The sequence below is a fragment of the Kogia breviceps genome, chromosome 14, assembly GCF_026419965.1.
Source record: "Kogia breviceps isolate mKogBre1 chromosome 14, mKogBre1 haplotype 1, whole genome shotgun sequence".
Taxonomy (NCBI): domain Eukaryota; kingdom Metazoa; phylum Chordata; class Mammalia; order Artiodactyla; family Physeteridae; genus Kogia; species Kogia breviceps.
This window is the reverse complement of record NC_081323.1, coordinates 81,349,565-81,366,124: the sequence shown is the minus strand read 5'-3', so window position 1 is coordinate 81,366,124 and position 16,560 is coordinate 81,349,565. Positions and strand designations below refer to the sequence as shown.

At 55.1% G+C, this 16,560-nt stretch overlaps 1 protein-coding gene across 2 annotated transcripts in view; it reads left to right on the top strand.

Moving 5' to 3' along the window:
• Positions 1–16,560, top strand: part of CLIP2 (CAP-Gly domain containing linker protein 2) — an 80,358-nt gene that overhangs the window by 23,162 nt on the left and 40,636 nt on the right. For both annotated transcript variants that reach the window (XM_059038381.2, XM_067012281.1), the window contains exon 3: positions 10,173–10,723. In XM_059038381.2, the coding sequence (XP_058894364.1) occupies positions 10,173–10,723 (551 nt within the window). The remainder of the gene's footprint in view (positions 1–10,172; positions 10,724–16,560) is intronic.

Genomic DNA, 16,560 nt, shown 5'->3' with positions numbered 1-16,560 from the left:
CCATCTAGGAGGGACGGCGTTTGACACTCGTGTGTCACAAGCTGGCCCTGCAGCAGGTGTCCTTATCACATTTCTTATGAACAACTGAGTGAGAGAACTGCGCTTCTGTCCATTTGAAAGATGGCAGAACTGAGGCTTGGAGGTCTCAGCTGAGTTGCTCAGAGTTACAGGGCCAGAGGGTAGCAGGGCTGGGCTTGAGACTCATGCTGGGCCTGGTCTAAAGCTGGTCCAAGCTGCTGGCACCCACTGCCCCCAGGGCTGAGGCAGCTGGGGTGGCTGGACTCCTGAGTCGGCTCCCACACTCTGCTCAGGCACCGGCTAGATGGGCAGGGTTGGAGGAGCGATCTGTTCTCGTTAGGTCGGTCACAGCTATCCCCCAGCGTGCCTGTGGCCTTTGCACACGTGGCAGACCCAGGACACAGGAGGTCGAGGACGCGTGTGCATGGGCGTCCGCCTCAGAAAAGCAGCGGGCCACCTGAGGCGGGGTCCGCCTCCTATCTATTGATCTCCCCCAAGGGGCCCAGAGCTTTGCAGTTCTGGCTTATTGAGCTGGGGCCCGGGTTCTCCCACACCCTGTGGGTGCTCCAGACATGGGAGCCAGCCTGACGTGCCCGGGGTGGGGTGTCCCCCAGAGCTTCACAGCTGACCTCCAGTCCTAGACACTGACCCCTCTCCACTCCACCCCCGGAGGTTCGTGTCTCTCACCTGGATCCCCCATAGCCCCCACGAGGGCAGGTGGCTTCATCCCCGTTTTAACTGACCTGTCCCAGACGCTGCGCAAACCTGGGCAGAGCCAGGACCAACGTCCAGCCCTTGCTCCTGCAGAGCTAGCGCTGGCTCCAGGCGGCACTCACTCCCTTCAAGGTCAGCTCTCCTGCTCTCCTCCCCTGACCACATCCTAAAGTTTTTAATGGCATCAGGATGGGGAAAGCCAAGCTGAGCTTTTCTGTGGCTGGGCTGCGGATGGGCGGGGGGCAGGGCAGCCTCCTAATGTTCTTGATGACGCCCAGAATCGATTGGGAATGGGGGCGGGGAGGGGGGAGCTGGGGGAAGCAGGGGCCCAGCTGCCAGCGCCTGCCTGCCTGCCTGCCTGCCTGCCTGCCGTGGCTGGCGTGGTTGTAGCAGGGCTTCTCCATGGGGAGCTGGCTCTGCTCCTTCCAGGGTAAGCCTCCCGCATCTTTTTCTCCCTGGGGCCTCAGCTGAGTCTGCTGGGTAGGGGCTCTGTCCCCCTGATTGGGGAGTAAGGGGAACCAGAAGGGGGCTTCTGAGTTCCCTTTGGCTCAGGAAGGACACTGAGCAGTCCTTGGGACTGGGGCCCGCCCTGGAACGGCCTGGTAGAGGGTCCCTTCTGCAGGGATGGATGGCTGGAGACAGCGTAGCAGGGGAGATGCGGGGCCTGTGGTGGCCACAGGGGGCGGGCCCTGCCTTGGTCAGAGTGGGTTGGGAGGGGTCTTTCCAGAGACCATATGGGCGGGGTGCTGTCAAGGGACTGACTGGAGGGTGGTCCGGGCTGGGGGGCTCACGGTAGGAAAGCTGGCTCCCTTGAGGAATGCTCTAGAGACCCCATCCCTTCCTTTGGACCTCGGTGTTGAGTCCCTGCCAGGAGAGCCGGGCTCTTAGAGCAGAAAGCTGCTTCGGGATTTGTGGGGCATTTATGTATGTTGCTTTGGGGCCACCAAGGAGGGGAGGTCAGGGTCGTGGCCAGGGTATATTTCAGCCCCATTCTGGGGCTCCAGGGATGGAGAGGGGGTCTGTCGGGACCCCACCTCCCAGGGCTTGTGTTCTGGGTGGGGTGCAGTCACATACGCTGGCAGCCTGGGTGGCAGGCTGTGCCAATCAAGGAAGAATGGAGTTCTGTGGGGTGGCGGTGCCAGGGAGGGGTGGTAGAGCTGGCCTGATGGGCAGGCAGGGTTTCCTTGGGTGACACAGAAAAAAATGCTATAATTTTAGGCCAGAGTGACCATGTACTGCCTGGGACAGCCCTAGTTTATGCTTGTGGTCTTGGCATGATACTATATTAATAGCACCTCTTTTCTCTCCACCGTGTCTGGTTTTGGGTTATAAATTATGTAGTCACCTTATTTATAGCCCTTCCTAAGTCATCACACAGCTCATTCGCACATTAAAGGCTCTGACAAGTCCTGCAGCAAAGTAACCTTGACTTTGCTTAAGCCCCTGTTCCTCAAGTTTGTTTGAATTTGGATATTAAGGTTTTGTTTTCATGATACCTATTAACACCTTGTTGAACTATGTTCTATGGAACATTTATAGATACGCTTTTTTCCCTCTGGCCTTCAGGGGCAAAGGGCCGACTTCATCATGCTCTTTGGTGCATGTTATATCACTGTGGGTCCCTCCAAGGCCCCTCTTGTGTTTTTTAAATTGATCCCTTTTTATCCTGTTTCCTATTCCCGTTTCCCCCACCCCCAGGCATTCGTACCTGTGTGCTGTGCATTGGGACACTCTTGAACCCTTTCTCACCAAGCATCACATCATAAACGCTTCCCCCTGTAACCTGGAAAAATTATTTTTAAAGAGTACTTAATAATCCGAAAGACTTGACCATAATTTACATAACTGCTTACTATTTTGGGGAGCCCTAAATCCAGGTTTTGTTTGTTTTTGTGAATAATAAGACAGTGAGTCAGTTTTTTCTTTCTGAATTATTTCCTTGGGAAATGGGCCACAGATGACATTATTTTATTATTTTCTTTTTCAAATACTGTATTTCATTTTTTATTACGTTATTCATTTTATTGCACAAGTAACATGGGCTTCTCGTAAAAGCCGAAGGTTAACATAAAAAGTGATCCCCATCTAGAGAGTGGAAATGAATCGGGGGAGTGGTGATGTGGTTGGGTTTGCCTTCAGAGGGCTCACGCTGACGGCTCTGGAGGAGGGCCTGAAACGGGGCTGGAGACTGGATGCTGGAGACCCTTCTGGAAGCTTCTCTGCTGGGCAAGGTGTGAAATCTCAAGGACTTGATTTCGGGAGGGATCTCTGAGACCCTAGAGGGAGGTGTGGATTTAGGAGTTATTCTGTGAAATTGCTAGGTCTTGATGAATAACTGGTTTGGGGGGGGTGGGGGTGGGGGGAGGAGGAGCAATGAGCGTTAGTGGCCTGAGTAAATGGATGGGTGGGGGGCACTCCCGAGATGGGGAGGACAGAGGAGGAGCTTTTGGAGGTGGGGTCACTTTGGTTCAGGATGTCTAACGTGAAATCCTGGGGGACATCCAGGAGATGGCAGCTGCTGGAAGGGCAGGTCTGGCGGCCAGGGAAGGGATCTGGACTGGGGAGAACAGCTTCATTCTACGTCATTTTGTGTCATTTAGATCTTTTACAAGGGGAATTTATTAACGTCTTTTAAAAAGCAGAAATGTGCAGCATATAAGCAGTAGCTAATGGTGCAGGAGAGCGTTAACTTATAGGGGAGCTCGGTGTAAAGCAGGGTTCCCAGGTACTGACCAGAGAAGAGGGACATTTTTGCTGCCTCTCGCCTCCTCCCCGCCTGCTCCCTGCATTGGAGACAGGTCAGGGGCTTGGTCCTTCTCTGTCTCCTCTTCCTGTCTCTCATTCACAGGGACTAGATAATTTAGACGGTTCTTTGATGGGCCACTATCCAGGGTGTGGGCTGGGATAGGGCCCATGGTGTGCTGGCGCTGGCCCAGGCTGGCTCACGAGAACCAGTTGTGAAATGGTCAGGAATTTTGCAAGCTAGGTATTAAACACAGCCATCATTTAAACAATCAGATTGCGTGAACTTAAAATTAAGTACATTCTATTAAAAACATAGGTAATAAATATTCAAAACTCATGACTTCTAGTGGTTCTCCTGGTAGTGTTTATACCACTAATACTACTACTATTTTACTACCGGTAAAAAAGCTATTTACTACTAGTAAGATTTTGTAGCATTTGTGTTTTTTCGGTTTTGTTCTTTTATTTATTTATTTATGGCTGCGTTGGGTCTTTGTTGCTATGCACGGGCTTTCTCTAGTTGCAGTGAGCGGGGGCTACTCTTCATCGAGGTGCACGGGCTTCTCATTGTGGTGGCTTCTCTTGTGGCAGAGCATGGGCTCTAGGTACGCAGACTTCAGTAGCTGTGGTGCACGGGCTTATCTGCTCCGCGGCATGTGGGATCTTCCCGCACCAGGGATCAAACCCGTGTCCCCTGCATTGGCAGGCGGATTCTTAACCACTGCGCCACCAGGGAAGTCCCCAGCATCTGTGTCTTTGAGGTTATTTACTCTAAGTTGGAAATACTATGTATAATCTCTTCCCAATTCCGTGTCCAGTGGCGTCATGCTGGTAGCTTGAGATGGATCATGGTGGGAGAATTTACACTATGGAAATTGGCAAAGGCTACAAAATCAGGGTTATTATTATCATTTTTTTTTTTCTCTTGGAGAACTAGTTAAGCCTTTCTCAGCACAGCACTGGCTGGAATATAGGTGGAGAGGTAGTGGATGGAGACCACCCCGTCGGAGAGGACCACCAGGGTGGGCCAGGGTGGGGGACAGGGGAGGCCCCAGTCCTGTCACGGGAGCAGGGAGCCTTGAGAGGAGCGTGGACAGCAGGGCCAGGCACCACAAGGCCGGGAAGGGCCCCCTGCAGTGCAGCAAGGCATCCTTGCAGGAGAAGTTTCCAGAGCGGGGAGGGGTCAGGAGCTGAGGGTCAGAGAGGGACTGGAAAGCAGAGTCTTATTAGGGCATGGAACCGTTTCCTTCTAGACACTGCTGGATGGAAAAATACCAACTGCAGGAAGAGCAGAGGACCGAGTAATATCTAACTACAGCCTGGCTTGTGTTTTTGACTTTTAAGTACTACACACACACACACACACACACACAGACACAGACACAGACACACACACACACACACACCCCTACACGCACAGGATAAAGCCTGGAAGAACGCACACCAAGATGTTAACTGTGATTATGTTTATATGATGGAACTATAGGTCCTTTTCTTTTTTTGAATCAGTAACTATGTTTAAAAATTTTTCTGCAATGGACATGAATGATCTATGTAATAAACACTTAGAGAGAGAAAAGCTTGTTTGCTGGGAAGGAGAATGGGTGACAGCAGGAGGGGGCAAAGTGAGGGAAGCTGTTTTGTGGTCAGGGCTGTGTTCATGCCACCCGTGGGCTCTGACCTCTGTCGGAGGGCCATTGCAGGGCCATCGCGGGGAGAGGAGAGAGGTGGTGGGCCGGGAGGTGGGTCCCAGGGAAGACCAAAGGGGGATGGAGGTTTGCTTCTAAAAGGAGAAGAGGGTTCTTAGCTTTCCCCTGGAAACACAGGGAAAACGGGAAGGGCTCAGGGAGGTACAAAGGCGGAAGGGAGACCAGGTGAACCAGAAACTGCCTGGAGTGAGCCTCAGATTCCTTGACTGGAGAAATGGGAGCCACTTTCTGCAGCTCGGATTGTTGACTATTCCATGCACCCAGCACAGAGCCAGGGTGGGCCCCAGTTCTGAGCCGGCAGTGCAGTGCAGCTTGCATGGAGGGCCTGCTGCGGGGAACCAGGCTGGGTGCTGGAGAGGAAACACAGCCCGTGTGAGCTTCCATTTAAGTCTGGAGGCAGACGTATACAGGTGAAGACGGGGTAAATCTCCTGAAGAATAAAGTGAGTAGAGGATGCTGCAAGTGGGTGGGCTTTTAGGTGAAGCAGTCAGGGAAGGCTTCTCTGAGGAGGTGAGGGAACGAGCCCTGTGCCTGTCAGGGCAGAGGTTCTGGGAGGAACTCCCACCTCTGTTTGCAATGAGCCCTCTTTCCCCAACCCCAGGGCCCCGTGGACCTTGGTGCCTTCCTACCAGGCAGAAGGCCGGCTGAGTTGTAGCTGCGGTCCTGGTGTTCCCCCCACCCCTTTGCTGGGCCCACTTTTGACATTGGGTGCTCAACGAATGGGGTCCCTGGTGGCTGAGAGTTGACAGGTGTGAAAAATGCCTGTCTCCGCTTCCCAGGCAGGGCAGGACCAAAGTCCTTGCGGAAGCAGGGGAGGATGCGCTCTCATCTGGGCACCTCCCACCACCCCCGCCTTGAGCGCCACACCCCCCCCCCCCCCCCCAGCTAACGTTGGACCAGGCCACCAGCTGCTGTCACTCCACACCATGTCCTTTAACCCTTTTTATCAAAGTTCTACTTTGAACTTGAAACCAGCAGTCAATTCCCTTGTGCCTAGTGTCTGGGGAAGGATCAGCTGCTGGCATGAGGTTTACATCTGTTGCTGCCCTTTGCTTTCTTGGGTCTTTGCCAAGGCGGTCCGTGCGGGAACTAGGAGGGTGGGGAGGCTCAGGCCTTGCCCTCAGGGAGCCTCCAGAACCGCCCCAGAGGCTCAGCCCATCAGCCAGGTCTTATAGCTCTGACGACACACCAGCTCCTCTGGGAGAAGAGGTGGGGCTCATAGCATGTCAGTGCTGGTCACCTTAGCAGTTTCTGACCTCCCCCTTTGTTGTCCTATGGGGAAGCTGAGGCCCAGATATGGGAAGGGGCTCGGCCAGGCCCAGCCAGTGTGTTACTAATGGCTCCCTGGAGGGAAGGGGGCTCTAGTGGGGTTGCCACGCTTTCCCCAGCTCAGGCGGCTGCAAGCTGCCCAGGGTGAGTGGGGGAGTGGGTGAAGGTTTGTGCCTGTGAGACTGGGGCGCCAAAGAGGAAAAACGCAGCAGAACACCCAAGTGTGGTCACCAGGCTCGTGACCTGGATTTTATTTTAGCAGCTGTTCAAACAACTGGTCCCCGGGGCCTGTGACCTCTGGAAGGGGTGGGGGTGGGGAAGAAAGGAGATCACCTGGGGGTCTGCCTGGGCCAGGACAGCTGGGAGGACAGCTGAGTAGGCGGCTTCTTGCCAAGAATAACCACGCTGGGTCCCCCTCGACCTGGGACCCTTCTCTGTGCTCTCTGCACAGACAACAGGTAGTGCAGGGTCTCACCTGAGCCACGGCCATTCCATTAAGCAGACATCACAGAGCCCCTCCGCACAAGGAAGTGTTCTGGAAACGGATATGGGAAGGGCACTGACACCTGCTAGACACCTCCTATGACGGCCTTACAGGGAGGCTCTGAGCCAGACCAGGTGGGCCTGGCTCCTGCCTGGGTAACTTTGGGCAAGTTTTATAACCTCTGTTTCCTAATCTGCAAGATAACAATGTAATATAGAAAAAGTATCCAGTCCAGGGCTTCCCTGGTGGCGCAGTGGTTGAGAATCCGCCTGCCAATGCAAGGGACACGGGTTTGAGCCCTGACCTGGGAAGATCCCACATGCCCGCGGAACAGCTAAGCCTGTGCGCCACCACTACTGAGCCTGTGCTCTAGAGCCCGCGAGCCACAACTACTGAAGCCCACGTGCCACAGCTGCTGAAGCCTGCGTGCCCAGAGCCCGTGCTCCGCAACAAAAGAAGCCACGACAATGAGAAGCCCGTGCTCCGCAACGAAGAGTAGCCCCCGCTCACCGCAACTAGAGAAAGCCCGTGCATAGCAACGAAGACCCAACGCAGCCAAAAATTTTAAAAAGTAAATAAATTTATATATATATATATAAAGTACCCAGTCCATTGAGGGCACGTAGTCTCACTTCCTGAATGGTAGCTGCTGTTTTAATGATGATAACCTTGACCCCTCGTTGTTAGCAGGACCCACGGGCAGCTTGGGCAGGTGTTTTGAGGGACCTGGAGCATCATCTAACTTGTGGCTTCCTCCCACTATGGCTGCTTTTCGGAGCAGGTTTTTTTTTTTTTTTTTTTTTAAGGAACGGGCCCACCTGACCTAGTGGGGTTCCCAGGCCCCGTACTGCTGTGATCCCAGCAGAAGCTCCTTGTAACAGGATTGCCCTAGATGAGAACCAGGGACCCGGAGCTCAGCCGAGGCACAGGGAACAGCAGGGCGAGGTTGGCTGCTCTGGATGTATGTGTGTGTGGGGGGGGGCAGAGCCATGGGTCCAGGGTCACCAGAACTTGCCTGGAAGCCCTTCTTCTGCCCCCCGATCCTTTTGTGGTTTTAAATTTTTTCTAATCCCTTAGTTTGAGGCTCAGTCATTTTCATCACAGTAAGAACGGTCAGCACTTGTTCACTTGTGTGGCCCAGGCACCGTCCCTAGGGCTTTGTGTCCTTCACTGTACAGCAGCCCCGTGGCGGAGGGCAGGTGAGGATACCGAGGTGGGGCTCCAGGGTCTGCTCCCTCAGCCACTGTGGCCTCCACCTTGTGGGATCTCAGGGGTGGAAGAGAAGAGCCTAGGGGACCGACCCCCGCACCCAGGGTCCCCTGCAGTGTCCCACAGAAGGAGAAGGAGACATCGCTCTGCAGGAAGGAGTACAAGATGAGATTGTGCCCTGCTCGAAGGGAACTGTAGGGTTCGGTCAGAGTCTAGGAAACGGGTCCATGCAGAGGAGTCCAAGATTAGGGTGGTTGTGGTTCAGGGCTTGGCATGGCGGGTGCCTTGTACACATTTCCTGGACGAATGAAAGTGCCCTGCACCAAGAGCCAGGGGCTGTTGGCTGGACCTTGGCTCCGCTGCCTCCTGCCTGGGGGGGCCTAGATAAAGCACCTGATATCTCCAAGCCTCAGTTTCCTCATCTGTAAAATGGGATCATGGAATCACTTCACAGGGTTAACCGAGGGTCCAATGAGCTACTGTATGTCTGCCTCTTAGCACAGAGCATCGATTCGTGGGTGTGATCACTCTGGTGGTTAATCAACTTCAGTAGCAAAGCTCACTGATTTCCCAGGAGCCCAGCTCAAAGCTGAGAGGGAGCCCCTTGCCCCTCAGTTAGGACCCCCGTCTGTCCTGGCTCCCCAGGCCCTGGGTGATCACATGCTTTCCCACCACTGCCAGTGTCCCAGAGGGAGAATCTGCCTGCTTGAGCTTGTATGTCAGCCCTGCCCTGGAGTTGTGTGGCTTCCTCATCTCCCGGAAGCTCTGTCCTTCCAGCCTTGAGACAGCATGCAGCCAGGCCTGCGGCCCCAGGCTCCTTGGCCCTGGGTACAAGGAGGATGCTGGTGGAGCCGCTGCCCCTGTGGCCCCTCTACTGGCTACCCATGGAAAGGACCAGAAACACAGGCAACTCTGATAGGGGCATGGCAGTGTCTGCTTGCCTCCTGTCCCCATCTGTGTTTGACAAGTCCGTCAGCCTCTGGAGCAGAGGAGGAAAAGGATGAGTCCTTCCCTGCCTGATACGTGGTCTGGCAGGAAGGAGGGGCAGCCTCCAGACCTTGAGGTATAAATGGGCAGGCTTGCCAGCATCCACTTGCACAGGAGGCCCTGTGTGGGGCCCAGGAGCCAGACACGCACAAAGCATGGTGGGTTTGAGCTGTGCTTTGTCCTTTTGTGAGTGATCATGGGAAGCTTGCCCCCCTTCCCTTCTTCTGAGTCTAGAGCACATCAGAGCCCAGGCCTGGGAGTCAGGCCCGCTCCAAGGGTTTGAGTTCCCATTTCTGCTGTGTGGCCTTGGGTGAGGCCCTGGCCTCTCTGAGTCTCAGGGTCATTCTTTCTGTAAAGGGGGGCTGGATCAGGGTACCCAGTTCAGGCCAGAGAGCCTGGAGTTCAGTCCAGGAATGAAGTTAAGCACTTGCTTCCGCCTCCCACCCTCCTCACGCCCTTTTCCTGGTCTGTGTGCCCTGAGGCTTGGGCTGCAGCTTGGGGACGGGGGAGGAGAGGGAGACTCAGGAGTGGAATACGAGGGTTTTCTGGCTCCTTCCTTGTCCCGAGATGTCTGGGGTCAGCTGCCAAGGAACAGTTAGGAGCCTTTCGTGGGGCCCAGAACTGGCTGGAGAAGAAGGTGGGGGGCACAGAGATCCCCCCACAAGACCTGAGTCCCACGTGGGGCCATGGGCGGCCTCAAAGTAACAGCTGAGGGCCTGAGCCCACCGGGATGTGGAAGTAGCAGCTTGTAACCCTCGCTCGTGGGTTCATTCCGCCCTCAATTTCTAGTGACCCTGAGCAGTGGGAAGCCTTCAGAGGAGGCACTGTCCTGAGCTTTTCATCCCTAGAACTTTCCAGAGGGGCTGGCAGGGTAGAGAGCCACCCGGAGATGCCTGCGGCCCAGGAGGAATGGGACCTGCCCCAGGCCCCACTCCCCGCCCCGCCTGCCTCAGTTGCCCCCACCCCCGGCCAGCTGGGAGCGCCGAGGGTCCTGCCCCCACCCGAGCCCTAACCGCTGCCTCTCTCCTCCTCCACAGGCTCCCCCCTGCACAAGCAGGCCTCGGGCCCCCCGGCCGCGGCCCCCGCCGCCCCCGAGAAGCCCGGCGCCAAGGCGGCCGAGGTGGGCGACGAGTTCGTGGGGGACTTCGTGGTGGGCGAGCGCGTGTGGGTGAATGGCGTGAAGCCGGGCGTGGTGCAGTACCTGGGCGAGACGCAGTTCGCGCCGGGCCAGTGGGCGGGCGTGGTGCTGGACGAGCCGGTGGGCAAGAACGACGGCGCCGTGGGCGGCGTGCGCTACTTCGAGTGCCCGGCCCTGCAGGGCATCTTCACTCGGCCCTCCAAGCTGACCCGGCAGCCTGCGGCCGAGGGCTCGGGCAGCGACGCGCACTCTGTCGAGTCGCTGACCACCCAGAACCTGTCGCTGCACTCGGGCACGGCCACGCCGCCGCTGACCAGCCGTGTCATCCCCCTGCGGGAGAGCGTCCTCAACAGCTCCGTCAAGACCGGCAACGAGTCGGGCTCCAACCTCTCCGACAGCGGCTCTGTGAAGCGGGGTGACAAGGACCTGCGCCTGGGAGACCGTGTGCTGGTGAGTCCCCCCCTGCCCCCCCCGCAGGCACTCCACCCCACGTGAGTGAGCTGGATCCCCGGGACTGGGCAGGGCTCGGGTGGGGTCCGGGCTGGGGCACCCGCTTCTGGTCAGAACCACAGAGTGACCAGGGAGACGGGTAAAGTGGGGACCCTGGAGACTGTCACTGTGTGACCCTGGACAAGTGTCTTAACCTTCCTGGGCCTCGGTCTTCCCATCTGTAAAATGAGAACTTTAATAGTACCTGCCTTGTAGGTTGAAATGTGTGAATACATGTTAATGCCTTTAGACAGTGCCTGGTACTTAGTGCCCTCAAAATGTTAGCTGTCATTGATATTATCCATTGATCCAGCCCACCAGCGTGGCTGTGCCAGGATTATACTGGAAAAGGCTGGGGACCAGAGCGCTCAAGACCCTTGGCCCTCCACTTCCTAGAGTAATGAAAATAGAAACAAAAATAAACAAATGGGACCTAATGAAACGTAAAAGCTTTTGCACAGCAAAGGAAACCATAAACAAAACGAAAAGACAACCCACAGAATGGGAGAAAATATTTGCAAATGAAGCAACCGACAAGGGATTAATCTCCAAAATATACAAGCAGCTCATGCAGTCAATATCAGAAAACAAACAACCTATTCAAAAAAAGGGCAGAAGATCTAAATAGATGTTTCTCCAAAGAAGACATACAGATGGCCAAAAAGCACATGAAAAGATGTTCAGCATCACTGAGAGATGTTGAGATGTTATTAGAGAAATGCGAATCAAAACTACAATGGGGTATCATCTCACAGGACTCAGAATGGCCATCATCCAAAAATCTACAAACAGTAAATGCTGGAGAGGGTGTGGAGAAAAGGGAACCCTCCTACATTGTTGGTGGGAATGTAAATTGGTACAGCCACTATGGAGAACAGTATGGAGGTTCCTTAAAAAAACTAAATATAGAACTCCCATATGATCCAGCAATCCCACTCCTGGGCATATATCCAGACAAAACCATAATTTGAAAAGATACATGCACCCCAGTGTTCACTGCAGCACTATTTACAGTAGCCAAAACATGGAAGCAACCTAAATGTCCATTGACAGAGGAGCGGATAAAGAAGAAGTGGTACGTATATACAGTGGAATCTTAGCCATAAAAGAGAACGAAATAATGCCACTTGCAGCAACGTGGATGGACCTAGAGATTGTCATACCGAGTGAAGTCAGAGAAAGACAAATATCATATGATATTGCTTAGATGTGGGATCTTTAAAAAATAGTACAAATGAACTTATTTACAAAACAGAAATGCAGACATAGAAAACAAACTTATGGTTACCAGGGAGGAAAGGGGGGGATAAATTGGAAGACTGACATATACACACTACCATATATAAAATAAATAACTAACAAGGACCTACTGTATAGCACAGGGAACTCTACTCGATACTCTGTAATGACGAATATGGGAAAAGAATCCAAAAAAGACTGGATATCTGTATATGTATAACTGATTCACTTTGCTGTACACCCGAAACTAGCACAACATTGCAAATCACCTATACTCCAGTTAAAAAAAAAAAAGACAAGACCCCTGGCCCAAGGTTGGGTGGTTCAGACGTTTAATCAGCTATAAGCCAGAGTGGTCAGGCAAGCTGGCTTACAGCCTCACTGAGCTGTCCTTGGGGATGCCTGGGATCTGAGGGCACCTGCTGTCCACGGCCACTGCAGGGAAATCAGGCCCGGGTTCGTGCCTTTGTTGCTACCTCCTAGCTGTGTGATGCTGGGCGATTCAGTTAACTGGGCCTCATTCCCATTCACTCGTCATCTGTCCATTCAGCAAAAGGGGCATAGATAACTCCCATGTGATACCTCCGTTGGGATCATTGAGAAGCTGCTGGCCATGGAAGTGGCGTCGCAGTTACCAAGGGCTCTGACTGTGCCAGACCCGCGTAGTGCCACGTGAGTGCCCTGTGAGGTGGGAGGCGGAGCCGCTAAGGGTTATTGACCATCCCTGCCTGCACCTCAGGTCGGGAGAGGAGAGAGACTTAACCCCGGTGTGATCCTGCCTGGAGCTCCCCTGGCACCTGCTCCCCGCTCAGGGAGTGAGAACTGGACGTACCGAGCAGGGGGCGCTCGAGCTGTCAGGAGGCAGGCCCCGCTCTGGAAACCTCCGCCAGACTGCAGCCCTCCATCGGGTTTGGCAGTAGCAGCAGACGGCCCCAGTGACTTCCCAGCCTGAGACTGGGTTGCATCCTTTGGTTTGAAACACTGCTTTCTCCGGGGCGTATCCATGCCCAGCACTTCCCGCACCTTGTCTCTTTGGGTTCTCCCCGCTGCCTTACGCAGTGGGTGTTATCTCCCCATTTTACAGATGAGGAAACTGGGCTCAGCCCTGGAAAGCAACCTGCCCAGGGCCCCTCAGCCAGGAGGCGCTGGGCCATTCGTTCCTTTCTTCACCCATCAACTGTGTCTGCCCTGGAAACAGGACACGCTTGGACTCTGGGGGGTTGGGGAGAGGAATTTGGAGGAGGGGTTTACTTTCACCTCAAGGATGGAGCCCCACGTGCCCCACCCTGGTCCACAGCTTCCCCTGGGTTAGTCCTCCGGCCTGGGCCGCTGTGCACAGCCAGGATCCAGCGGGCTCGGCCGACCCTGGGACTTGCTACTTCTCCCTTGTGCCTTCTGTGAACACCTGACCCATCATCTTCCTATCCCTACCCCTCCCTTTAACAAATTATATCCTGGACATGAATGAAGGTAGAGGCCTGAGTTTATACAGTTTGAGGATGGGGGCTTTTTAGGAAACAACAGTACAAAAAATATCGCTTTCGCAAATTTTACGAATCACGTGATCCCATGAATGTATTGTCAGGGCCCTCCCCACCCAGAGCCTCCAGAGAGGCTGGTGTCTGTGAGGGGCTCTGATTACCTAAGCTACGTTTAGCTTCACCAGCCACAAACCTGCTTCTGACCCGGGTCAAAGGCATGAACAACATTTGTTCTTTTTGGACATAAATAACAGAATTTATGTCTGTTAAGTTATGCTGCTCTTCAGTGATACCTCTGGATCCTGGTTTCATTTGGGCCTCAACACTACCCCAGGAGGTCCGCGTACTCGCCAGATAGTCGTGGGCAAGTTGTTTATCCTCTCTCTGCCTCAGTTTCTTCACCTGTAAGATGGGGATAAAAGTTCACCTGCTGGGAATTCCCTGGCGGTTGAATGGTTAGGACTCTGTGCTTTCACTGCCGGGGCCCAGGTTTGATCCCTGGTTGGGGAACTAAGATCCTATAAGCCGCACAGCATGGCCAAAAAAAAAAAAAAAAGTTCACCTGCTGCATATGTAGTGTTTAGAAGGTGGTCTGGCTCCAAGTAAGCTCTGTGAAGTGTTAGCTGGTATCAGCATTAAAGTCCATGAAGGGTGGGCATTCTCCCCGGGCCATGGGGTCCCGGGCGCAGGGAGGGACTCAGAGCTCGGGGAGCCTCTCTGAGGTCACACAGCGGCTCACGTCGGCCTGCACGTCCTTGGCTTTCACTGGCCGAGTGCTTGCTGGGAGTGGAGCCTTGCGCCAAGGACTTTACACAGAGAATCCATTTCCTCTTCAACCCTGAGGGGCCCTGGCCCCCGGAGGAACCCCTGGGAGGGTGACACAGGGGGAACATGCCTGACCTTCCTGGAATAGTGTCCCTTAAATACTGGGAATCTTGTCACATGCCTGCCAGAGCCAAATTGGCAGAATTTTCAGGTGTGGTTTGGAGTGTTCCACACTGAGCTGCATGGATTCACCTCTTACTATCCCAGCTGCCCACGACGCAGACGTTCCTTGTTCCATTTTACAGGCTGAGGATGAGAATCGGAGGCCTGAGTTTCCCACAGCACCCAGAGTGGAAGTGGCAGAGCTGCATTGTCCTGCCTTTGTCCTTCCCGCCCTCGGCCCCTCCCCCGCCCCAGGACACACACATGCACATGCACACGCACATGCGCGCGTGCACACACACATACACACACAGAGATAACCTTTCTGGCTAATCCCTGAAATTCCTCCAGCATCCAATCATTCTATTCTGCCCCAACTTCCTCTTCTGAAATCCTCCCTCCCATAGCTCGGACTGGGTGGTACTCAAGGATCCTGGGTGTCTGGAGTTGGGGCGCATGGCAGAGGTGGGAGCAGAGAGATGCAATGACTTGTCCAAGGACACACAGCCTTTTGGAACATGTCTGGCACAGCTGAGACGGGACTCAGGCCCACTGGCCCAGCCTGGTGGGACCCTGGCACCCCAGGCCACCTCTCCATTTCCTTCTGCCTGGGAACACCCACCACTCCCTTTGGTCCTGGGCACCTTCCAGGCCCGGGGAGCCTATGGGGGCACTCGGCTGCCTAGCTGGCCTGAGACATAGCTGCTGTGTGTGTGTCCCAAGGTGTGGTCCCGAGGGTCCATCCCAGGAAGTGGGTCTGTCCGCGTGGTTTTAGGGATGTTGCTCCAGAGGCAGCAGGGCTGGTGCGGCAGACTCTAGAGCCAGCCATTAGTTTGGGATTTAGGTCGCAGAAGAGAAGAGACATGCCAGGGGAATTAACGGAGAAGCAGGAACCGGGACTACGTAGAAAGGCAGCTTGAGAACTGGTGGCACAGAAGAGGGGTAGGAAGACAGCCCCACCCGGGGGCTGATCCAGACTCAGACAGGCCTGCTGGGGCAGAGACCACCGGGCCTTAATTACTCATTGTACAGGGAAGGACCGTGAAGGTCAGAGAGGGTGAGCGGTTGCCTGGGGTCACACAGCACATCATGGGCTGGCCTGGAACAGGAGCTCTGGGCTTCTATCTACCAGTCCTGGAATGTCCTCTGTATCCCCCCCCATCCCGAGTGGGTCCAGCAGTCCAGGTGGAGGGCTGGAAGTATCTTGGTCAGCTACGGTTGCCAGCATGGGGTATGATTAGCAAGGACCAGAGGAGGCTGTCTCAGGAAGGAAGAGGCCTGGCTGGTTGCCTGTGGCTCCAAGAGGTGCCCCAGGGCCAGAGTCGCAAGGAGAGGATGTCAGTGGGGTGTGGGAGCGCTCTGACCCCCAAAGATGTCCGATGGCCCATAGGTTGCTGTGGAGGGTCGGGTTCTCCAAAAGTAGGCGCCAAGGTGGGGTTTGGGGTGTTTCTCAGGGCTTTTAACTTCTGTGAGAGATTGGGCGGAGGGAGAAGTCAGACTGTAGACAGAGTCTCGGCCAACCTGGGGCAGCTCTGGGGTGAGACTTCCCATCACAGCGCCCGATGCTGAGCCAGCGTGTCCGGGCCTTTCTGCCCCGGCCTCGCTCAGTCACCGCATGTGAGTGTCCCATCCCAGGCGAGGGGCTCCGCACGGCAGGGCAGCAAGGGGATCTGAGTGGAGCACCTCCAAGTACTTGAAGTCTCTGCCCCTTTATGTCCCTTCACGTACTGGCCACAGAAGCATCCTGGGGAGGGTGGACCAAGAAACCTTCGCAGGGAATCGCCTGTACTTCTGGCACCCTCTCCCGGCGTATTCCAAAGCTCCCTGCCGGTGCCAGCCTGGCCTTGCAGATAAGCCAGAGCGTACCAGCCCGCGACGCAGTCTGAGCAGCCTGGCCCCTCTGCACTGGGTGGGGAGGTGCTCTGCAGGCCTGTGTCCTGCCTGCTGCCCTCTCGGCGGCTGGCCTGGGCCGTGTGGGACCAGCCTCCTGAGAGATGAGGAGCGAGGTTTTTCTCTCTGCAGGTGTCTCCCTCTCTCCTCAGGCCCAGGTCAAGTTCCCACCACTCTGCTGAGAACAGACACCCAGCGGGGCCATCCGTAGTGTAGAGGCTGCAAGGTGGCCCCTGGGGTGTACAGGCCTGGGCGTGAGCT